General features: G+C 34.4%; 3 protein-coding genes across 3 annotated transcripts in view; 2 read left to right on the top strand and 1 right to left on the bottom strand.

Annotated features, from left to right (window-relative positions):
• The window catches only part of LOC123880460 (transmembrane protein 132E), a 119,130-nt gene that overhangs the window by 13,423 nt on the left and 83,354 nt on the right, over nucleotides 1-22,353 (top strand). The window lies entirely within an intron of this gene.
• LOC123880575 (putative nuclease HARBI1) lies at nucleotides 10,978-12,988 on the top strand. Its single transcript, XM_045928772.1, has 5 exons — nucleotides 10,978-11,550; nucleotides 11,634-11,902; nucleotides 11,991-12,146; nucleotides 12,242-12,398; nucleotides 12,642-12,988. Exons 1-5 carry the CDS (start codon nucleotides 11,300-11,302, stop codon nucleotides 12,883-12,885), a joined length of 1,077 nt encoding a protein of 358 aa, XP_045784728.1. The 5' UTR covers nucleotides 10,978-11,299; the 3' UTR covers nucleotides 12,886-12,988.
• LOC123880661 lies at nucleotides 13,214-15,658 on the bottom strand. Its single transcript, XM_045928907.1, has 2 exons — nucleotides 15,073-15,658; nucleotides 13,214-14,651 (listed from the first exon to the last, which is right to left on the bottom strand). Exons 1-2 carry the CDS (start codon nucleotides 15,374-15,376, stop codon nucleotides 14,452-14,454), a joined length of 504 nt encoding a protein of 167 aa, XP_045784863.1. The 5' UTR covers nucleotides 15,377-15,658; the 3' UTR covers nucleotides 13,214-14,451.

The following is a 22,353-nucleotide window of genomic DNA, read 5'->3' as shown; positions in this document are numbered from 1 at the left end:
TAACAGCATGATCACAAAACACTTATATAGTACACTGGTACACTGGTATAGTGGTGTAACACACCACTTACAGGTATATACAATTTGATATGATAATTTAAAAAAAAATAGCATTAAATTAATATCATTCCATCTAAGGACGTCGCCAAAGATCAAAAGCGATTGGAAGAGGTTTTAAAAAAAATGCTTGAAGGGGCGGCGGGCTAAAAATTAAGCAAATGTCATTTCTTCATTGAAACCAGAGACTTTTTTTTGGATATTCCTATATTGAGGCTGTAACTAAATTTAATAAGCTCATCAATCAACATAAACTGCAACAATTTCTAGGACTATCTGGATATTGATAGACCTATACTAGAATTGTATAGCCCAAATGCTGAAGCCCAAGCTGACACGGATGCCAGTATGAAAGGTGTAGCTGGTATCCTTCTTCAGGCGAATTCAAATGGAGTTTTCCAGCCTGTGTCATATTTTAATAGAAAAACAAACACGGAGGAGTGTAAGCACCATTTTTATGACCTAGATACTGGCGGTGGTCGCATCTTTAAATCGGTTTAGAATCTTCTTGGTATTCCTCTTAAAATATTTACAAACTGTAACGTGAACTACTCCTGTAAAACCACGAATTGCTCGATAGTGCAATCAAACTCATGAAGTTGAATCCACCATTGAGGATTCAACATTAAATGTAGAAGTGAAGGGATCCTGAGTGCAGTATTAAACGAAGCTATTAAGGTGTCATCCGAGGAGGAGTTAGCAAGTACTAGAGAAGAAGCAAAAGTTAAAATAATAGAAATATAAACCAAATATAGAGAAAAATATAATAGTCATAGGAACACTCCCAAACAATATTCTGAAGGTGACCTAGTAAGAGTATAGCGGCAAATGCCTGACGATGAGCAGTCACAGAAACTGGTTGTAAAGTAGTAGTCCATATCACATCATAAAAATCCTTCCTAATGATAGGTGTGTCATTAAAGATACGCCGTTATCGCGTAAAAATAACCGCTGCTACGAAGCCATAGGTGCAGTAGACAAAATACAGCCAGGGCTAAATTTTTCTATGGATTTAGAAAGTAGTTAAATATGAATAATTATGACGATACGATAATTGTAATATAATATGTAATTATAAAAATGATGAAACGTAATTGTCAAAGATTTTAATATTATGTTTTAATTTTTTTAAATATATCAAAGAATTCTTAATTAATTTTTAGAATTAGTTACTCTAGTTGATTGTGTTATTTTCAATTATTATTTGTTACTATAAATTGTAAATTTCGTATAACAGAGCGAAGGGACTCGCTCATTGCAGGAAGGCCGAGCTGTAAGCTCACTTATCACTTTTAGGTAAACTTATATTAGATACATAAAGAATTACATTATAAATATTTAAAATGTAAAAATAATAATTATAAAATATCTGCTACGTCTTTAATATTGTGGTGTAGAGCCTAGAGGCGACATTCATTCATTATGGAACGACAGAGCCGACGGACGTATTGTGATTGTATTCTATTAAAGATGTAAAATATACAAAGTGAAAACTAATGTCGAGAATTATTTAAAAATCCTGATAACCTGAAGCTGTGGCTACATGAATAACTAATTCAAGCCATTGCACTTTATACCGCGCGGAAGCCCTTTTTGCGGGACCCTAGACCCTATTGTCGAAAGTCCTCTCAATAGAGGAGGGTCATTTCGAGAATGTTTTGTTAAAATATTTTGAAAGGACCATTCAATATAATTAGCAATTTAGCTTAAGAGCTCCCATCCACAAAATATTTTCCTCTGCTATTATGCTTAGGTACCTACCCACCAGGATTTACCTATGCCCCTACAAGTAGATAGGTATCTTTACACACACAAGCAACTTGAAAATTTTTTTTGAAGCTTTTCTCTTTGATTGAAGAAATCCTGAGCGCGCTTTACCAAAAGTTGAAATTAAATTGAGAACTAGAAATAATGATATCAAACAATAATAATTTTAAAAGGTTTCAAAAAACCCTCGACTACCTTTTTGCACTGCATTTTTTTCAGGCCGCACATTAAAGCGCATAAAATCCGCCATTTTGATTTTTCGTAACACTTGCGCCATCAAAACAAATCTAGTGGCGTATCATTTATCAAAATCGGTTCAGCCGTTAAGTAGTTTCAAGCGGACATAGGAACGCACATTTAAGTGCATCAGGTCAAACCCAAAACTCTGCTATTGGTCTTCCCGCGGTGAAAAGGCAATTTAGTTTTAAATAAAGAAGACATAAATATCACAATATGTGTCAAATGTCCATTTCACCATGATTAAAATGTTAACACAAAAAGGTCAAAGTAATCACCTTGCGCCAGTTTCGAAACCATAATTGGTGTATGATGGCAAAAGGTAATATACACTGTCAGGGTGTCTGGGGCTGATGTATTTTTTAATTAACTGATCATGTTAAATAATAAAAGAAGAAAATAGCATGTGAGATAGCTTATATTTAGCTAATTAAGGACCTTGCCAAGATTTACTAGTTCTTGACAGGTCGACATGGCAATCGGGACATGAGGCGGGGGACGCCCCGCACGTTAACGGCGGCGCTATCCCGCACCAGTAAATCGCGGGGGCTGTGCGGGTATTTTTTTTACCCCAATTGCTATCTCGGCCTGTCGCGAACAATACATACTATAATCAAGGTACACTACTTATTGTAAAACTTTTAGATAAGTAGTTACTTAGGTTAAGACTTAGGAGGTACGTAGGTGCTTACTAACATTTTTTGAAATAAGTTTTATAATAAGACATCTATGTTATTTCATTAATTACTAGTCGATACTCGCTAAGTAGGTACTTCATCCGCGTGGATTTAGATTTTTAAAAACCCGTGGAATTAGCCAGGTCTTTAATATCCATGCAAAATCACATCGATCCGTTACTCCGTTGAGGCGTGATTGTAGGGCAAACCAACAATCAAACACACTTTCGCATTTATAATAATATGGGGAGTGAAGTGATTTTAATCATTATAATACCTGTACCTAAAAGATTAAAACAACTTAATATGAAAAATACAATCTTTAGATTTAATAACGAAATGCGAGGCCCGGGATGGGTCAACTATGTAGTAAACAATCCTCTTCCTAATCTGGAGTTGGATTATATCCCTAGCGAAAGAAGATTGGCGAATTCCATAGAGTTTTAGACCCAAACTAACAGAACCGTGAGCCTCAAGCCCACGTTCACGAATCAAACTTCTCATGCTAGTTCTAGTAAACCGGTCTAACAAAAAACTTCATCAAAGTCTATCAAATAAAGTTGGGAGAAAAAAGATATTCACTTATATTGCCATGTAACGGTTATTTATAATGTGTGCTTGTGAATAAAAATTATATTTTTGATCCCCTTCTTCTAAAAGTATCAGGCTTACACAAAAAAATACTCTGAAAAATATTATTAAAATTAAATGATTTCTGAATCTGAACGGTTTTTAAAAATGCTGGGTCCAAATTCGCTAACCTCCTTTGTAAGTTATATGCAAGACCTTAAAAATGTAATATGTTGTTTGTAATTGGGTCAAACAGGCGAAGGATGAAGGCTAGTGGGATGGGAAGGGGGTGCGTTGTTATTCCACAGTGCGTTACAATCGGTTGTGTTCCAGCAATATTACACCGCATTTGGTACTGAAAACTTTATGGAAATGTGCCTTACGATCACGGCCCCTTTGGCAAAGAGTCTTGGCTACGTTTTACTTTTCCATCAACTTGATATAAGTGGGTATGTAATATAATGTACCCTTAATGTAACTATTATTAAGATCTCACTTCATAAAATGTATTACGGCAATTACACTGTTATTTTTGTTGTTCTTGCTCTAAAACTAAGCCCATTTTCGTCTTCATTATTTTATGCCCGACAATAATAGGTACTTATTATGTAGTAGGTATTCTAAAATTATATTTATTTTGAATGTTATTATCCCTGAAATATCTCTGTTTTAGGCCAAATGAGGCAACTTCGTGTGTAAATTAACCATGTAAAAACAACAAAATTGCAAAACCAAAAAATAATTTTAAATGTGTTAGGTTTGTTTAAAAATGTTGATTAGCATTCAAAATAACAACGTAATACCAGACGTAGATTTCCATCATAAAACATGGGCCAAAGCTCGCTCTTGAGTATTTTCAGTAAATGTTGATTGGAACAGCATGCACTCACTAACAACTTGGAGTGACCATGGAGAGCACTCTTAAGGAGATATTTCGACAACTGTTATATCATGTGAGAGCACTCATCTATCGGTTCGTGGAATCACGTAATGTGTTGGCATGGAATATGCGGGTCAATTTTCTTTCCTTCGAATTGACACAATGAACGAAAAATAAGCTTTAGCGATAAAATGTCTATGTTTAATAGCACGGGGGAGGCTACGGACAGTAATAAAATTTGATTACACTTGATCATAAATCTTTTTTTTCATTATCTCGCTTGGCGTCGCCGCGCTCGTCTCTGACGCGGGAGTCAGAACCCAAATCCCCATGTTTTGACACACATACTCGCTGTATTTATGACACGCAGCCCGCCTCTACCGATTTGACGTGAGATTTATGAAGTCACCATGTGTGCTTAGGAGATTGGATTGCTTTTGTGCAACATTCGGATCCCAGTTGTGTGTTCATTTCAGAACGGTGTCAAGAGTATGCGATTATTCGGAAAAGTCAGGACGTTGTTCTATCCATGTCTTTATGACTCTTGTAAGTCAGAAGAGTTGAGACTTGAGCAATTTAGTAATCAAATATAAATTCCCAAACTGATCCTCAGTTTTCTTATACATTCTTAAACTCACAGACATAAGTAGGCGTTCCTGGTAATCTAATCAGGGACTTCTCAGTTATAATATGACCGCAGCGCTTACTCCTGCAATCGTCGTCGTCGTGAGTCGTTAAAATTAGTACTAATTACCTAATCTTCTTCTTCCTGTCTATCCCACGCTATGTGGGGTTTGCACAACATGTCTTCTTCCACTCGCTTCTATCATCCGTTATATCAACACATTCTCCACCCCTTTTCCAAGCATTCTCTTTCACGCAATCTTTTCTTTTCTTTGGTTTCCTCTTTATTCTTATCCTTTTGAATATTATGCATGCATGCATGCCTACTGATTACTTATTACAGAACTGATTTATATTAGATAATTAGTACTATGTGAATTATGCGTAGGTACATTAAAGAGGTTATAAGTTATCATTATCAGTGAAGAAATATTAAGCAGATACAACTGATATTGTTTGTAGCTTTGTAGATATCAAACTAAAGCAGTTTTTAAATCAATAATTGTTTTAACCAGTATAACTTTTTACGCAGTATCAATATCAAGTTACTGAGCCTTTCTTTTGTGTATTTAGCTAGTTAGCGCACCAGTCCCACGTTCATTGCGTTGTTTAATTCGGATCAATTAATACCTATCTGCTCGCAATAACTGAACGATGACTAACAATAGTGAGAATTGTATGTACAGAATCACTTAAAAATATTGGATATAATTGATATGGAATTGGTAACTAATGGAATTGTATTTATAAAATTTAAAATCAAATTGTCTCATAATAATAATAATTAATTAATGTTTCTTTGTGCCTGGGTTTCATTTTTTTCTAACTCCTGTAATTGTATCTAGCTACTATTTTCGCGATAAGGTTGCTAATTGCTAATTGTTCTTCATATTATTATGTTTATTTCTCTTGGTGTACATTAAAGAATATTTCATTTCATGAATTATATTATTAGAAGCATTAGCTTATCTAAAATATTTTATTATAATATTTAAAATATTATATTACATTATTTGCTTCCTATTATGTTCTTATATAAAGCCGCAATTTAAAATCTATTTAAACTGTATAAAAGTTACTCAAAGCATAAAATACCCTCGATGAAAATACCTAATAGTTTGCAAATTTATATTTACATAACTACAAAAACTCTTTTAGCATAACATGTGGGACTTGGCTTAGGAGTCTTTTGGGAGATGCATTAGAGCAACATTTTGCTTACTCACGATAACTTTTTGGGGGCGACCTTACATTAAAATATAATAAAGCAAAAGTGCCTTTGTGAGGCCCAAGATTTATCGTTTTTATCTAATGACATTTTATCAAATATATTTATTTTTGACACACCCTTGTAAACATAATAAATTTTTATGTATTCCAAGTGCAATTGCGCAATGGCTTTGCTAAAATATTATCTTGCTAATATTATAAATGTGAGAGCTTGAATGAACTAATTAAGCTAAAATTCGAAACGAAAATAGCTTAGGTATACACAGAAAAATTAACACATACTTAATGCTAATTTTTATCCCGGAAAATGAAAAAGTTTCCACGAAATTTAAAAAAAAGCCATATTTGAAGTCGTATACGTAAGTAGATAAGTATTTAATAAATAATTGCCTGTATTTTGGCAAAGGTGAATAGATATTTATTTAAGTCTTACCACGAATTGTCCCAAAGCTACCTTCTACCTCGACTAAGGCCTATAGGCCTAAATATCAAAGTTCGATGTATTTCTTTACCTACTAGTTGGTTAAAATAATAGATAGGCATTATTCAATAGATACGTTGAAATTTATTACGATGTCAACATGGGTCTTCTGTTCATGAATAAAATATGTCGCACCTTACAGTATCTAACCTATAAGGTCTTGATATAGAAAGTTACAGTTTTATATACATAGATATTAGGTAAGTATATAAAAAAAAAGGTTTACGCTTTTGAGGTTAAAATAGGTTCCTCAAAAGCGTAAGTCCCTAAACCTTATCGTCAAGATCTCGACCAAACGTTCACATCCTGCTTGTAAGTGAAATTAATGGTTTGACATGACCATTATTTTTCATACAAGTTCAATATTTGGTTAGTTAGATAAGTTAATTGTCACTGTGTTGCTGGTTCACATACTCAAATACTTAGATTTTTGTGTTGCTTGGTTATAAAATTAAAATTAAAATCTTTCCGTATACGAAGTTAATTTACCTACGTGCCATCCGCTGCCATCTGCATGTCGCGTATCACTTCATCATTATTATCATCAACATGATCAAATCAATCCATAGTATGCTATCCTCTCAGAATTGTGAAAGGTTTGGCCATAGCTCATCCCGCAGGCTGGCCATGTGCGGATTGGCAGACTTCATAACTTCATACATCTTTGAGAACGTTATGGAGAACTCTTAATTAGTTCAGATATTCTCGTGATGTTTTCCTTCACCATTAAAGGCATAAGCCGCATATAGTACGCCCAAATCAAGTAGTCCAATCTGAACACGAGGGTATGACTGTGCATTGTACAAAAACTGATTTCAGTCGGGCTTCTATATGTATAATTAATCTTGTCTATGTCCTGCGCAAACTATCCATACCATCCCATCTTACAACATCTATATCTACCGCATAGGTAGGTACTAGGTAGGTTAACTATAGCAAGTTACCATTTTATATGGTGTAACCCCAAACGACTTCCAATGTTGTGGAACTTACCTACTCCGATAAATTACCAAGATAATCTTAACTAAGCTTAAGTACTTACCTACTAAATATTTGGTTAGTTAGATAACGTGATTGTACGTAGGTACGAGTAGGTATGTGTTACTTCCGGATGGCTTCGTCCGTCGGTCACCGGACGCCTCCGAACATGGAAAGCATTTTAAGCGGTTGCACTGATACCGTCTCGCCCATTGTTCCATTTATTTTGAGCCCGACCTATTGATCCTTCGCAATATTAAAGCATCGTCGTTTATGTCGAGCGTTTTGGTATCCGATATGGCAAACGTTCCAAAAAGAATAAAAAAAAATGTTCTTTTAGTTAGTGCACACTGCACATGATTGCAATGGTTTTTTTTCAATTTTGATACCAATCATTGAATGCTTACTACGTAGGTTCATATTATAAGTAGTTAGGTAATAGGTATTGATTATTTTGCTGTACATAGCACAACAGAGTGACTTATTCCCATATCTGTAACACAAAGTCACAGTTAGTTAGTCAGACTGACTGAATAAAATGCCTACCTAATTACTACTTACGTTTCGGAAATTTTGGCAGGCGATAAGTGAACCGTGGCTTAGGGTCAAAGGCCGGGCCGGACGCGATACCCAAGGAAAACGAAGCTTCGAATCCTGCCGATTCCGCAATTATTGTTATTAGTAGCTATGTATATAAAAATTAATTAAAATTTCCTTAAAAGTTTAGGTCCACTATCACAAGGTTAAATATTTATTTTTTCATTAGTATACTAAATTGCTGAATAAAAAAGTGCAGGAAAATCCGCGTGCACCTAACTACTAACACTACTTACGTAACATAACCCTATATAAAAAGTGGATATAGAACACCCATTGTTTATCCTACAAGGGTTGCCCCACTACAAAAATATCTGAGAACAAAATATTGAATATGTGATATTATAACAATTTTTCTGACTAAATATATTTGAATATTAGGTAATTAGTACGTAGATTCAAATGTTTTATTTTGGTATAAGTGCAGTTAGATTGACTTGTAGTGTATTCCCATAATATGTGTAGGTCAAAACTTAATATTATATTGAATCCACTGTTGTGACTCTATGGTATTTTTGAAGTAAAACTTCTTTGAGCGTGACTTGAAAGTGTGCTTTTTTTGGACGGAAGTAACGTTCAGACTTCATACACCACTTCCATTGAAAATGGCCGCCAAACAGATCTGCTGTGTTGATGCCGGATAACTCTATTTTTACTTATTGCATAATGATTCGGAGATAACATCGGGGTACAGTGTGGGGATAGTCAGGAAACACTCTCAAAACAGTTTGCCGACTAAGTTTCAAAAAATTAAACCCCGCACCCGTTTAATTTACTTCAGCCGGGCATAAACTGTGATATTCTAACTTTATGTCACATGCATTCCCAATTTCTCATGAATAAATTATTATTTATTCTATAAAGTTTACACGAATAACATGTAATCAATTCAATTGTTTAAACATTAATTAAAACGCAGGTTAACCGACAACCCTAGTGAGTGCACGAAGCCACATAATGTGGGTAGCTCAGTAGCAACCCGATACAAATCTCAAATGAAACACGAAGCTCATTTAGGGTTCGATAGTTTAAGGCTTTTTATATCGCTACCTTTATACAAAAGTACCTACATTTAAGTACCTATTATACTAGATTAATATCTGCCTTTATACATATAATAGAAGGGTACGTTTCCACCGAGGCGGAGCTGAGTGGAGGTGTGTTCAATAGATCATCAGGTTATTGTTAGATACTTAATTTGCGACATCATCCCTCAATAATCTGATTGGCCGAAAAAACACGTCTCCGCTCCGCTTCAGTGGAAGCGCAGCCTTATCCATTTACAGCGCTACTAGTTAGTCAGCTCAGCAATTTTTTACTTTTAAATTAAATATGCCGTGGAAATAGCCTATGCTCATCCCTGGGATGCAAGCCTGCACCTACCTAAGTACCAAATTTCGTCGTTGTTAGGTTAGACTTTAGAGGATGGGTGTCGTGAAAAGCTTTTCACGGTTATACTATAGTATATAATATACTATCTGCTAGCATATACTAACAGACAGACAGATAGACAGACAAAGAAACAGATGACCATGAAAACTAGCAGACAGACAGATACCTAAACAGATTGAAGGTACGAGTAAGTAAGTACATATGGATTAGAAGTTTTTGTAGCTCACTACCTGTGTATGTAGAAAATGCATCAATCATAATTTGCAATTTTATTACATTGCTGAGATATAGAAGCAAAAAAAGTAGAGTGGCTATAAAATACTACTTAGAGAAGAATTCTTTGTATTGGTATTGGGTAAGAAAATTGTAAAGTGTTTTTTACAAAAGTGATGCGAGTGGGAACCTACCTATATTGTAGATTTTAAGTTCCATCGTATTCTCGTAGATTGCGATTCAATTGCGTCGCTAGTAGGGAAGTAGTCCGAGGTAGTGTGTCGGTATTTGTCCCACATCGCCGGGCCGGTCGGCGCCAGTGCGCGGGAGATTATCCCAGCTTCACCCCACATCACAAATAGAGTAGGTTTTGTGCTTCATTTTTTTCTTTTCGAATTTTATGACACGTACAACGCGATACAAATCGATACGAAGGGCGGTGCACAGTTCGCGACAGGCCGACATGGCAATCGGTGTAGGGATGACCCGCATACCCGCACAGCATCCGCGCTAACTCGGTGCGTGACAGCGCGGGTGACATGCGGGTGTGCGCGGCCCCCCCCCCCCCCTCATACCCCGATTGCCATCTCAACCTGTCGCGTACTATAGATACCTAACTGTAATTAAGGGGCTAGTTTTTGATTTAAACCTAAAAGCTTTTTTGTTAGTAAATTATAGATACTACCTAAGTACCTAATGTGTAAATCGCAATGGAACTCTGCTAATGATCAGCTCGGACGATTCAGCCCAATGGTTTCTTCAAGAGAACACCCTTATGTTTAAATATAACCCGAAATATTATCAATGGAGAACTAAAGATAAAAGAAACAAAAGCAATTTAAAAAACTACTATTACAGGAAGTAGGTACCTAGGGACCTATAAGATCACATAACTCAAAATTTAAAAAATCCCCGACACAAAAACCTCTATAAGAAAACTAGAAAAGAGCTGATAACTTTCAAACGGCTTAACCGATTTTCTACGATTATAGCTAAGAACTATACTCTCGATCAAGGCACCTTTCAAACAAAAAAAAAACTAAATTAAAATCGGTTCATTCGTTTAAGAGCTACGATGCCACAGACAGATACACAGATACGACGTCAAACCTATAACACCCCTCTTTTTGGGACGGGGATTAATAAATTTTTTTGTCATCAGAGTAAAACTTGCGCTAGCAACAAAAAAGCGAATTAAGGCCCCTAGGTATAACAGCCATAATTTCAAATCTAGAGATGGCGATACACATTGTATCGGCATCTCTCTTACGCCCGAAATTAATAATCAATCCTGATCCATTTTTTCTTATCTGAGATTGATGTTTTAATCTATTTCTGGGATAGATCACGCCAATAAGCGATCCTCGGATTAAGTTTGCTATCTTAAAAAGCAACCAATCGTCGGGAGGGCGGATCACAGATTATAGATAGGCCTCTGTTCGAGAATGACAGTTTGGGCGTATTAATAACCAATCCGTCCAGTTTGACATTTACTTCGATCGCTGTAAACTATCGCAGATTGCAATCCTTTACATTCCATGGTTTGTTTTGATCCAAGTTTTGTTGAAGAAAAGTTAAGTATAGAAATAAGGAAAAATGGCAATGTTATTATTTAGCGATAGTGACGATAGTGATATGGAGCTACTAGCTTTGTTATCGGACTCGGATACTGAAACCGACAGCGAGTCTGAAGGCAGACAACGCGCTAGTGTTCGGAGAATTAAAAGAGTGAACTATATGCAAAGTCTGGATGATGCCGAGTTCACCTTCAGGTTTCGGCTACCTAAATCTGCAGTGAATACGCTATTAACACAATTGATGCCATTAGTTCGTGTAACCTCCACAAGGTAGGCTGTACCAAACTATGTATAATCTTATGTATGACTTATAATGTTACTGTTAACTTAAAACTAATGTTTTTATTTTAAAGGAATCACGGCGTTGCACCACTGCATCAATTGTTGCTAACTTTAAGGTTTTACGCATTAGGTACTATGTTGATATCTGTGGCCGACTTTGTTGGAGTCTCTGCATCAACAGCAGGCCGAATTGTACGCGATATATCCATAGCAATCGCTAGCTTGTATGATGAATATGTTGTTGTTCACCAACAAAGTGCTGAAAAATTCTACCGTATTGCACGGTTTCCTCGTGTTCTTGCTGCAATTGATTGCACTCATATACGTATCCAGTCACCATGTGAGTGTTTGATAGCATAATATACGGTTGAGTTTCATAATATTAAATTAACTAGGTAAGTACTTAAATTACCTTTTTTTTCTTGCAGGTCATGTTATTGGAGAAGAATTTAGAAACCGCAAGGGTTACTTTTCCTTGAATGTCCAAGCAATATGTGATGCTGATTTAAGATTCATGAATGTAGTTGCTCGATGGCCAGGTTCAACACATGATGCCACAATTTTCAACAATTCTGTTCTTAGAGGTAGCTAATTATGCTGTAGAATGTTTTAATTTGCTGTATTATGAATCTTTTTAAATATACATACATTACACATAATATGATGTACTTGTCTACAGCTCAATGTGAAGCAGGTCTGTTTGGTAACCGCTGGATGCTTGGTGACAGTGCTTATCCAAATAGATCTTATTTATTAACACCAGTTTTAAATCCTGTTACTGAAGCGGAACAGCGATACAATGAAGCACACATTAAAACCCGGAATACCATTGAAAGGTAATTTTTTAAAACCTTAAATCTAAAATCCTACCCTAAGGAGTGTATTCCTTACCCAAACAGTAACTAAGGTTAATTTATTTACAATTTGTCTCCAATACTATTGTAATACCTGCCTGGGCCAGTAAGGCTAGGGGGCAACATAACATCATATTATATATATAATATAAATGAATATAATATTATGTAGTGAAGCCACCTTAATTATTGTGGAATGTATTTGTTTTATTTCTGCTATTTCAGAACTTTTGGTGTTTGGAAGCGACGATTTCCTGTTGTGGCACTGACATTGCGCTTATCTTTACCAAAAGCCCAAGCGGTTATAATTGCCACTTCTGTATTACACAATATTTGCAGAAACAATAACTTACAGGAGCTTCCTGCAGAAGTAGATTTACCACCGGAAGATAGAATTTTTGAGGATTTAAATAGTGAAGTTACAAATGTCCAAGAAAGAGCTGTCCTTATTAGTAATTATTTTCAGTAGCATATTTTGAAGTGAACCTATTTATTTTTAACCAACTTCAAAAAAAGGAGGAGGTTCTCAATTCGTCGATTACTCAAAGACCCCTGAACCGATTTGGACAATTATTTTTTTTGTTTGAAAGGGTATACTGTGCAGGTGGTCCCATATAAATTTGTTGAAGATCTGATGAATATCTTCGGAGATGGAGAACAGAACTCCTCAATGGATAAGAGCGAATTGCTCGCGATCAGTGTAATAGCTTAGTAAACAGTAACTTTAATAAATAATAAAGAATTGTATTTTGATTCACATATTTTATTTCAATTGCTAATATCAATATTTATCAATATAATAATTACATTTAACGTAACATATTTAGCATTAACAAAAGAAATTTTGAATCATTGATTGGTTGATAACAGTATGATACACAGTATTTGATATTAAAAAAGAGGATATTGCTGTAAGATTATTACTCCTTTCATCTGCTTCCTATTGTGTAAAACTTAAGATTAAAATATTATGAAACTTCAAAAACAAACAGAAAGAGATTAAACAGGAATCAAAATTTTAAAAATTAAATTCTGAAATAACTAATAACTACTATATATAATTTATAATGAATTGTTAGAAAATGAGTCACTTATTATTCTAAACATTATAGTACAAACATTACTTATTACCTATTAAAAGAACTACTTGCTACCTACTAAATGTCTATCATGAAAAGGCAATATTTTAAATACTACATACATACATCATCATTAACAACCCATCGCACAGATAAGTCTTCCCTCACAGTAAAAAGGGTTTAGGCCATAGGCCACTACACTGACCAAGTGTGGATTGGTAGACTTCACACACCTTTGAGAACATTATAGAAAACTCTAAATATGCAGGTTTCCTCATGACGTTTTTCCTTCGCCATTAAAGAAAGTGATATACAATGGCTTAAAACACATAACTGCAAAAGTCATCTGTGCATACCCCAGATTGAACCTGTGACCCCAAAATAGGAGACCAGTCCTAACCACTATAATAACTACATATAATTATATGTACATTAATATTAAGTAAAACTTAAGATTAAAATATCATAAATTTACATATTTTAAGTATTTATACATGTGATGATTATCGTGAAATAATGTAACTATTTTTATTAGGAAATCAATGATTTACAATAAAGTATTATTTTTTTGGCAATATTAAGGGTATTTGTTATCAAATTAAATAAGTGTAAACTACTACTTTTATGCACTAAACTTCCCAGTTTTCAAGATAGCTATATTACAGTAGGTACTTAGATGCAATGTTAGATGTCTATTTAGGCTAATAATATAATAAGGCTTTAATTATTTTAAAAAAACTATGTCTACCAAAACAAATCAATCTACACTAATATTATAGAGGTAAAGTTTGTAAGTTTGTTTGAAGGGGCTAATCTCTGGAACTTCTGAACTGATTTTGAAAATTCTTTAACCAGTATAAATCTACAATATGAGGCTATATTAATTCAATTTCAAAAAATTTGAGATTCTTATGAAAATTGTAGGTGCATGGAAGCCGAAGTGGGTTACTACTATACTATTTCTTTAATTTTTCTATTTCTAACTCTAGTTTTTGGATTCCCAACTGGAGCTGGGCATTTTTTAGCTTATAATTTTCATTTTCTAATAAAATGTTATTTAATTTTGCATCCAAGCACTGCTTTTTGACTGCAAAATATTCGGCTATTGCATTATTCTTGGCAGTCTTGCTGTCGTCAGGTCTTCGTTTCTTTCTCACTGAAAAATGATCAAATGTTACATTGATGGGCACATAATATGTCAATATTTTTTAAGACCTATTTTAATCTTAATAAGTACCTACCTACTTGAAATGTAAAGAGTGGAGTTAGCTGAATCTTAACTATAGAGATATATACACTTATATTTAAAATCACAAGATTTTAGCTATTGGCTTATTCTTTAATTTGTGTTATGCTATTTCAAAAATAAGTACTTTTATAAAATAATTTTATGACTGACAGACAAAACACTGGACAAATGGTGGACCTATAGACAAATGAGTAGGTAGGGGAGTGAAAAATTTGAAACAGAATGATCTTAAAAATCATAAATCTATGCAAATGAAGTCACAAGAACCAGTTCAGAATATATGATATTACTTTATCAAAAAACAAACCAAATTTACAGTAACTATTACCTGTCCTAGGTGTAGCGAGTGTAAGTCTTTGTGGCTTATTTGGTGTTACATTTTGTAACCCTGGGCAATCAGTGATAATACTACCACCATCACCACTGCAGACCACAACCTCAATATCATTGTTAATAATTGATGTTGGCAACAGATCAGGTTCCTTGGCAAGTTCCGCTGATACTGTTGCGTTGTCACCAATACTGCCATCACAACTGTTGCTGCCATCACCACTCGGGCCAGCAGTATACACCCCTGATTCTTTGTCACCCCCAAATGGGACAGTGAACCCACTGCCCGTGCTTCCGAGCATGCCCGATACTCTGTCCAATATATCATCTGGGGGTATATAATCAGCAGGACCACCACCAGTCTAAAAAAATAATTAGTGTAGGTAAGTAAGTCACTACATAGGTATTGAGGTTCGATTAAAATATAAGTAGGCATGAATAACTACTAGCTAACCTTAATTTGGTTCATCCTTATTTTAGTGCTACGTTTGCGTGAATTCTTTTTCAAATTCTCCCATTTTAGACGTAGCTGCTGCGGTGTCCTTGGGCAATTTGTAGCTGATGAATTAAACCTCTCGGTTAACCTAACCCATTCATCGTTTTTCATCTTGTTGTTGAAGGCGTTTGTGGTTTTAGATGTAATTATCTTGCTGCCTTCTATAAGGTCTAATAAAAACTTAGACTCCTCTTTTGTAAGAGGCTTGCCTTTTGCCTAGAAATAAAAATAAAGTTTAGGCGCGAAATTATGCGTTCCTTCCAATGAACAGCGTCACTTTATGAAATAACAAATAGGTACATGATAGATACTTACGATTTCAGAATCCATTGTTTTAACTTTAAGATTGTATTTGTTAAAATTTATACAAAATTGGTTATTAATTATCAAAGTAATAACTTGGCTCCTGTCTCCCGTTTGCAATGTATACAATGCCGCAGCAGTCTAGTAGTAGGCCAAGATACGTTCCATTTCGCCTAAAGTATGTTTACTTAATACTGTAATACCTAATTCATAAAATATTATTTCCAGTATTATTATTACACGTTTCAAGACATGCAATTACTTGGTTTTGTATGGAAAATATTTTGAGTATTAATTATATTCTTTTAAGAGTGTTTTGTTTTTATAAAACGAAGAGTCAAATATATTGCATAAATCAAACATAGTACTGAGAACGGAACGTCCAAGAGGGAAAAGATCGCTAGTGATCCGGCGTCAAAAAAAAACTGGATTGTAAAAATTTGTTATTGGCATGCGGATCAGAGATCGATCGAGCGACACGCAATGATCCAAGATCGATCCTAATCTTGGATAGAAGATTCATTATTAATTTTGGGCGTTAGACGCCCCTGAACCGGTTGCGAATCGCCACAGTGTAGATTAATCAGTATCGCATCGCTTCTGCATTTTAATCTACGTACTTTACTGCAGTATTTACATATAACATCAGAATCGACTGCATTCGACTTCGCTAAGTTCATGTTCACACGTGTTAAGATTGCATGTACGTAAAATTATTTTTACAAGTAAAATGTTGTTTTATATACTTTTTTAATCCACACTGATGCCACTTGGCATTAAATAGTAAACAGTGAAAAGTGTTCCCTAGTTACTGATTAAAATGATTTGAATATTATTTACAATCAATAGTTTAAATACTTTTATTGCTTTGTACACTTACCTAACAAGAAATAGCTAATGCCTATTGTTTTTAGTTTAGATTCATCTCTTTACAATTATGATATCAGGTATCTTTTACAACCTGCGTGTTTTACGTATGTGTGTGTATAGGGGTTTACTTCAGATTAAAATGGACTTAAATGTCCTTGATTTAAGGTCACAAATTCAATATCACCGATTTTACTTTCTGGATCGGTTATACCTAAATTACTTAGCACCGAAATCCATACTTCCATACTAATCCATACTAATATTATAAATGCGAACGTGTGTCTGTCTGTCTATCTGCTACCTTTTCACGGCCGAACAAACCGATTCTGATGAAATTTGGTACAGGATTAGCTTATATCCCGTGGACGGACATAGGCTACTTTTTATCCCGGAAAATCAAAGAGGTCCCACGGGATTCCTAAAAACCCATGCGCAAAATCGATTTGTGTGAAATTTGGTACTGAGGTAGCTTGCATTCCTCTAATTGACATAGGCAACTTTTTATCTCAAAAAATCAAACAGTTCCCACGGGATCTTTAAAAACCTAAATACACGCGGATGAAGTCGCGGGCATCCTCTAGTTATCCTTTTACAACTTATGCGCGTAGTATGAGATTTTAAGTCTTACAAAATTCGACCTTCAAACATAATAACGTCAAGATTAAAATGGACCTAAAGGCCCTTGATTTAAGGTCAAATATTCAGTATTCACTGATTTCAAATTTGCCGTTCAATCGGTTCACCGGATTTAATGTTTCCGTTCACACCTCTGGCTGTAGATGTGTGGACGAAATTGAGCTTTAAAACAAGGCTGTTTAGGTCCAGTACCATTCTATCAACGTTGTAAAAACTCGTACAATACATAACGAGACTCAGAGCATAATTACCTACCTGCTAAAAAAACCCGCAGTGAAACATTTTATCAAATTTCGTAGAATTAGATCGTCTCACAGTAACATCAGATTAAAATGAACCTAAATAACCTTAATTTAAGGTCCCAAATTCAATAACACCGATTTTAATTTTTGGTTCTGTCTGGATGGCTATACATGAATGGATTAACTTGAGCTATAAAACAAGGCTGCTAAGGTCTATTTCACGTTAACGTTCTCAATATAAGCCTATCTGCCAGATTTGACCATTAATGTGTTGACCATTAAATTTGGCCTTGAAAAAGATACTTCATAAGTATGAAAGATCATATATAGTACGGACAAGTCCAAGTTTCTTAATTGTTACTAGTTGATTATAATAATACCATCATTCATATTTACTTACATCTTATAGGTAAATTTAATTCTATATCTTATTTTTATATCTCAACAACACTTTCCACAATCATCATGTACAAATCAAGTCCTGGAAGTAATGAGTAATTCAATGAAACTATTGTTAGCACCGATATCATACAAGTTACTATTTTATTACATTTCGCTAATGACCGGGGTCGTAAAATCCTATTGTTCTATATTATCAAAACATTCACAGTAAAAAAATATTTTACAAGCGTTAGGGGTGCAAAAACACCTGAAAGGTATTATATGCACCTGCAGCCATAACAGGATAACATTATAAAATATTTCATTTGTATAAAAAGCTGTTTTGTTTATAATCCTCGTTTTCGTTTATTCAATATGGTTACTTTACAAAGCATATGTGCTCGAGAAGTCAACAAAGAGATTATAATATTTTATAGCTTTTTTGTTATTTTTAGATTCGGGCCATTGATTTACATTTACAAAATTTAAATTTGTAGTAATTATGTTCTCTAATTCAGAAGCTTTGAGCTACCCTCTTCAAGCCTACCCCGTAGGTAGGCTTGAAGACCTTACTTCGCTCGGTCAAAAATAGTACTGCGACTTACTAATACAATGCAGAGTCTGAGCCTGGTGGTGATTTTGAAGCTTGAAAACGTGCAATAGATTCTCTCTATAACGTAGACCCGTACTAAGACAGGATTTTGAGACATTGGATCTGGAATTGACCAAATTATCGTACAACAAAACTTCTCACGGACTAATGAAAGCTATGAACAAACGATTTCAGTAGTTAGATTTTATTAATTTTCTTACATTTCGATTCAAAACAATAAAATCAGTCAGAAAAATAGATACACTAATTTGACATTCTAAAACGAAGTAACTCTCATCTTAATAACAATTTGATGTATACTTTAAAAGTAACTGCATAAGGTAAGTTTTACAACAAATATTTTAACACCGATATTTCAGTGTTAGTCTAAGTGAGTGAGAACACAAAAGCCATTAAGATCCTTTGTATTGACAAAGGCAAACACAATAGGATCTTTTATTTCTTGTAAATTGGACTAGCTTTATGACAAAAAGTAGGTAAGAAATTTTGCTTTGCACATGTTCAACTTTTGGCTGAGATAATAAAGTCTAAGTTGAAGGATATTGAATAAGATACATACTTATTTTTGTATCTATAAAACATTTACGACACCACAATTTATGGTCAAACTTATTATTGACTTATAATACTTAGTGACGTATATACATATGAAACCGGCCAAGTGCGAGTCAGACTCGCGCACCAAGGCTTCTGTACTAGGGTATTTTTTCCGACATTTTGCACGATAAATCAAAAACTATTATGCTTAAAAATAAATAAATAAACTGTTTTAGAATGTACAGGTAAAGCCCTTTTATATAATTCCCCACTTGATATATGTAGTTATATTACTTTGAAAACTGAAACACATTTTTTTTGTGATGAAACCATAAATTCATGGTTTTTGCCAAATTTCATGATTTTAGGTCAACAGGAAGTACCCTATAGGTTTTCTTGACATTCGGACATACAGACAGACATATAGACAACAAAGTGATCCTATAAGCGTTCTCTTTTTTCCTACGGAACCCTAATGAATGATATCATTGCATAGCAAGTAAAAAAAATATTAATTATAACACCTTGGATAATCTTGGAAACATTTGAGACTTGAAATTGGATGTCATTTTCATAATCATCATGACACCATCATCATCATCATCATTATCTGCCTGTGGATGTCTACTATTGGACATAGGCCTTCCCTAAAGAGTGCCACCACACCTGGTCTACTTATTTTTATTTTTAAATTATAAGTCCTGGTCCATAATGACAAAATTTCACTACACTGCAATGTAATATTTACTGAAATCTTTTAAAACTTAAATTGTTTTTTAATATAATAAATGCACAATATCAACTTATCTTAAAATCTAGAAAAATCCTAAATAAATATACTTTATAACCTAGTACTTAATTTACTACTCTATGGCATTCTTACGACATTCCACCAGACAAAATGCTTATGAAACCCGATACAGGTCTTACCGCGCTGAGGCGACGGGTATGACTGACAAGATAACGTAATTACGGCCCATAACACTCAACAATAGGGTCGAAAATTCTTTGTACTCGCTCTGTACGCGATTTGAAGAGAATAAGCGAGGAAAGCGTGAAATCAAATAATTTAGAATATAATTTGAAATATAGCACTTACTGTGAAATGATCGGACCGAATTATTTATTTGATTGTTTTACACCTATGGTGAAAGTTACGTCTTTAAGAGCTTTGTCATTAAAGAGAAAAACCCAAAAGTCTAAGGTTTTAGACCAAACTTCTGATTTTTTTTCTATCGAGGAAAGTTTGTCCAATCATGTTTTTATCGAACCAAATCCAAGGGGATATAATGAAAAATATTATATATTAATTTCAAATTTTTCGATCCATGCGTTCCGAACTTATTTCCATTTTAGTAAACTTTAGTATCGACGAAAACGGAGACCACCGCGTTAAGGATATTCGGAATGACTTTGGGGAGTCGATAACTAAATAAATAGTTGGGGGTGAAGGGTCGCTTATCCCTCTAGGTCGCAGATGTCCGTACAAGGGCTGGCGAGACGTTGTGTCATTTGGACCGCTTTCAATCTCTTCTTATATATTTTATGTGTGAATAAAAAGAATATTTTATTCAGGGACTTTGTAAAGGTCAGAGAATCGTATAATACAGTTATTAGACCTAAGTTATGTCAACCATTTCAACCGAAGAATTCTCTTAGCCTCGGTGTACATACTTGAGTATTATATAAGTAAAACAATTATTTATAAGGTACCTATTATGTTTTATATTGTTTTAATTTATTTCATGACCTGCCCCGGCTTTGCACGGGGGACAATATGTTCTATTAGAATACGTCATATAAACTTTCCTCGTAAAATGTTCTGGATGATAGTGAAACTGTATGCAGGTATTGAATTGTACTGGTACATTTTATTTTACGCAAAAATCAAACCTGTGTCTAATAGGGAAGGAATGAAAATTAATGTTTTATAAATTACTAGCTGACGCCTGCGACTTCGTCCGCGTGGATTTAGGTTTTTCGAAATCCCGTGGGAACTCTTTGGTTTTCCGGGATAAAAAGTAGCCTATGTGCTAATCCAGGATATTATCTATCTCCATTCTGAATTTCAGCCAAATCCGTCCAGTAGTTTTTGCGTGAAGGAGTAACAAACATACACACACACACACACATACAAACTTTCGCCTTTATAATATTAGTGTGATAATGTCTTATCTATTATGGTTAAAAGTCTACGTTTATTCAGATAATACACTGATCGCCATCAGGAATTTCCCAGTTACAAATCTATTAGCGAGCGAGAGAAATTTTGCGAGCTTTAAGAGCTTTTAACTGAAATAAAATATTTTGGTGAAATCTACAATGATATTAAAGACGGCCCAAACTTGTATGGAGTGATGGTCTGGTCTTGTACCGTTTAATAAAATAAAATAAAATATTAAACCATTTTTGATTGATCAAATCCACAAAATCATCTTAATTTCACTTGGTAAGTAATATTTATTCTTTCCACGTGACGTAACATAACTAAGCTAGATATATAATACGTAGTAATGGCGTTGTAAGAAGTGCCGAAAAATTTGAAATTACATTTTTATTTTAACAAGTTATTTATTATGATTTCCTAATTTATTTTATTTTTACTGACCTCCCTGTATTTTTCACGGTATAGAACAAGAGCCAACCAAAGTGGCCCGTCTCCTTTGAAAAGGTTGCAATAAATTGCAAAATGCAGTAAATTCAATTAAAGTAAGTAATAGGTCTACATACGAGTATAAATTTAATTCAAAAAGCTTTTTATTAATTGTTGTGCCTTATCACTTAATTGCTTGTATTCGTATCGCATATAAATGCCTACCTAGAGAACAGCGCAACACCGATAATGCTATTAACGTAATTGATGTCGCCGACTTCACATAATTTTGCACATAACAGTTCGCATGTGACACATTATACTTATTGGAAGATATCATCGTGATGTATTATGCGTCTATTCTCGGTCTTTATTTGCGTAAAACTAATTTTATGACAATAAACACGTAAATGACATAAGTTTCAATATTATCAGCAACTGTTAACACAATAGGCATTATGTTTATTTATCTAAGTTTTTAACCCCCGACCCAAAAAGAGGGGTGTTATAAGTTTGACGTGTGTATCTGTGTATCTGTCTGTGGCATCGTAGCGCCTAAACGAATGAACCGATTTTAATTTAGTTTTTTTTTGTTTGAAAGGTGGCTT

The sequence above is a fragment of the Maniola jurtina genome, chromosome 3 (genome assembly GCF_905333055.1).
Source record: "Maniola jurtina chromosome 3, ilManJurt1.1, whole genome shotgun sequence".
Taxonomy (NCBI): Eukaryota; Metazoa; Arthropoda; class Insecta; order Lepidoptera; family Nymphalidae; genus Maniola; species Maniola jurtina.
The sequence above is the reverse complement of the archived record's forward strand: the minus strand, read 5'-3'. Positions and strand labels throughout refer to the sequence as shown.

Coding starts and splice junctions, on each gene's coding strand:
- LOC123880575 (XM_045928772.1), top strand. CDS start 11,300: ATGGCAATGTTATTATTTAGCGATAGTGACGATAGTGATATGGAGCTA. Junction 11,551..11,633: donor GTTCGTGTAACCTCCACAAG/GTAGGCTGTACC, acceptor TTTATTTTAAAG/GAATCACGGCGTTGCACCAC. Junction 12,399..12,641: donor ACCCGGAATACCATTGAAAG/GTAATTTTTTAA, acceptor CTGCTATTTCAG/AACTTTTGGTGTTTGGAAGC.
- LOC123880661 (XM_045928907.1), bottom strand. CDS start 15,376: ATGCTCGGAAGCACGGGCAGTGGGTTCACTGTCCCATTTGGGGGTGAC. Junction 14,652..15,072: donor ACTCGCTACACCTAGGACAG/GTAATAGTTACT, acceptor ATCATTTTTCAG/TGAGAAAGAAACGAAGACCT.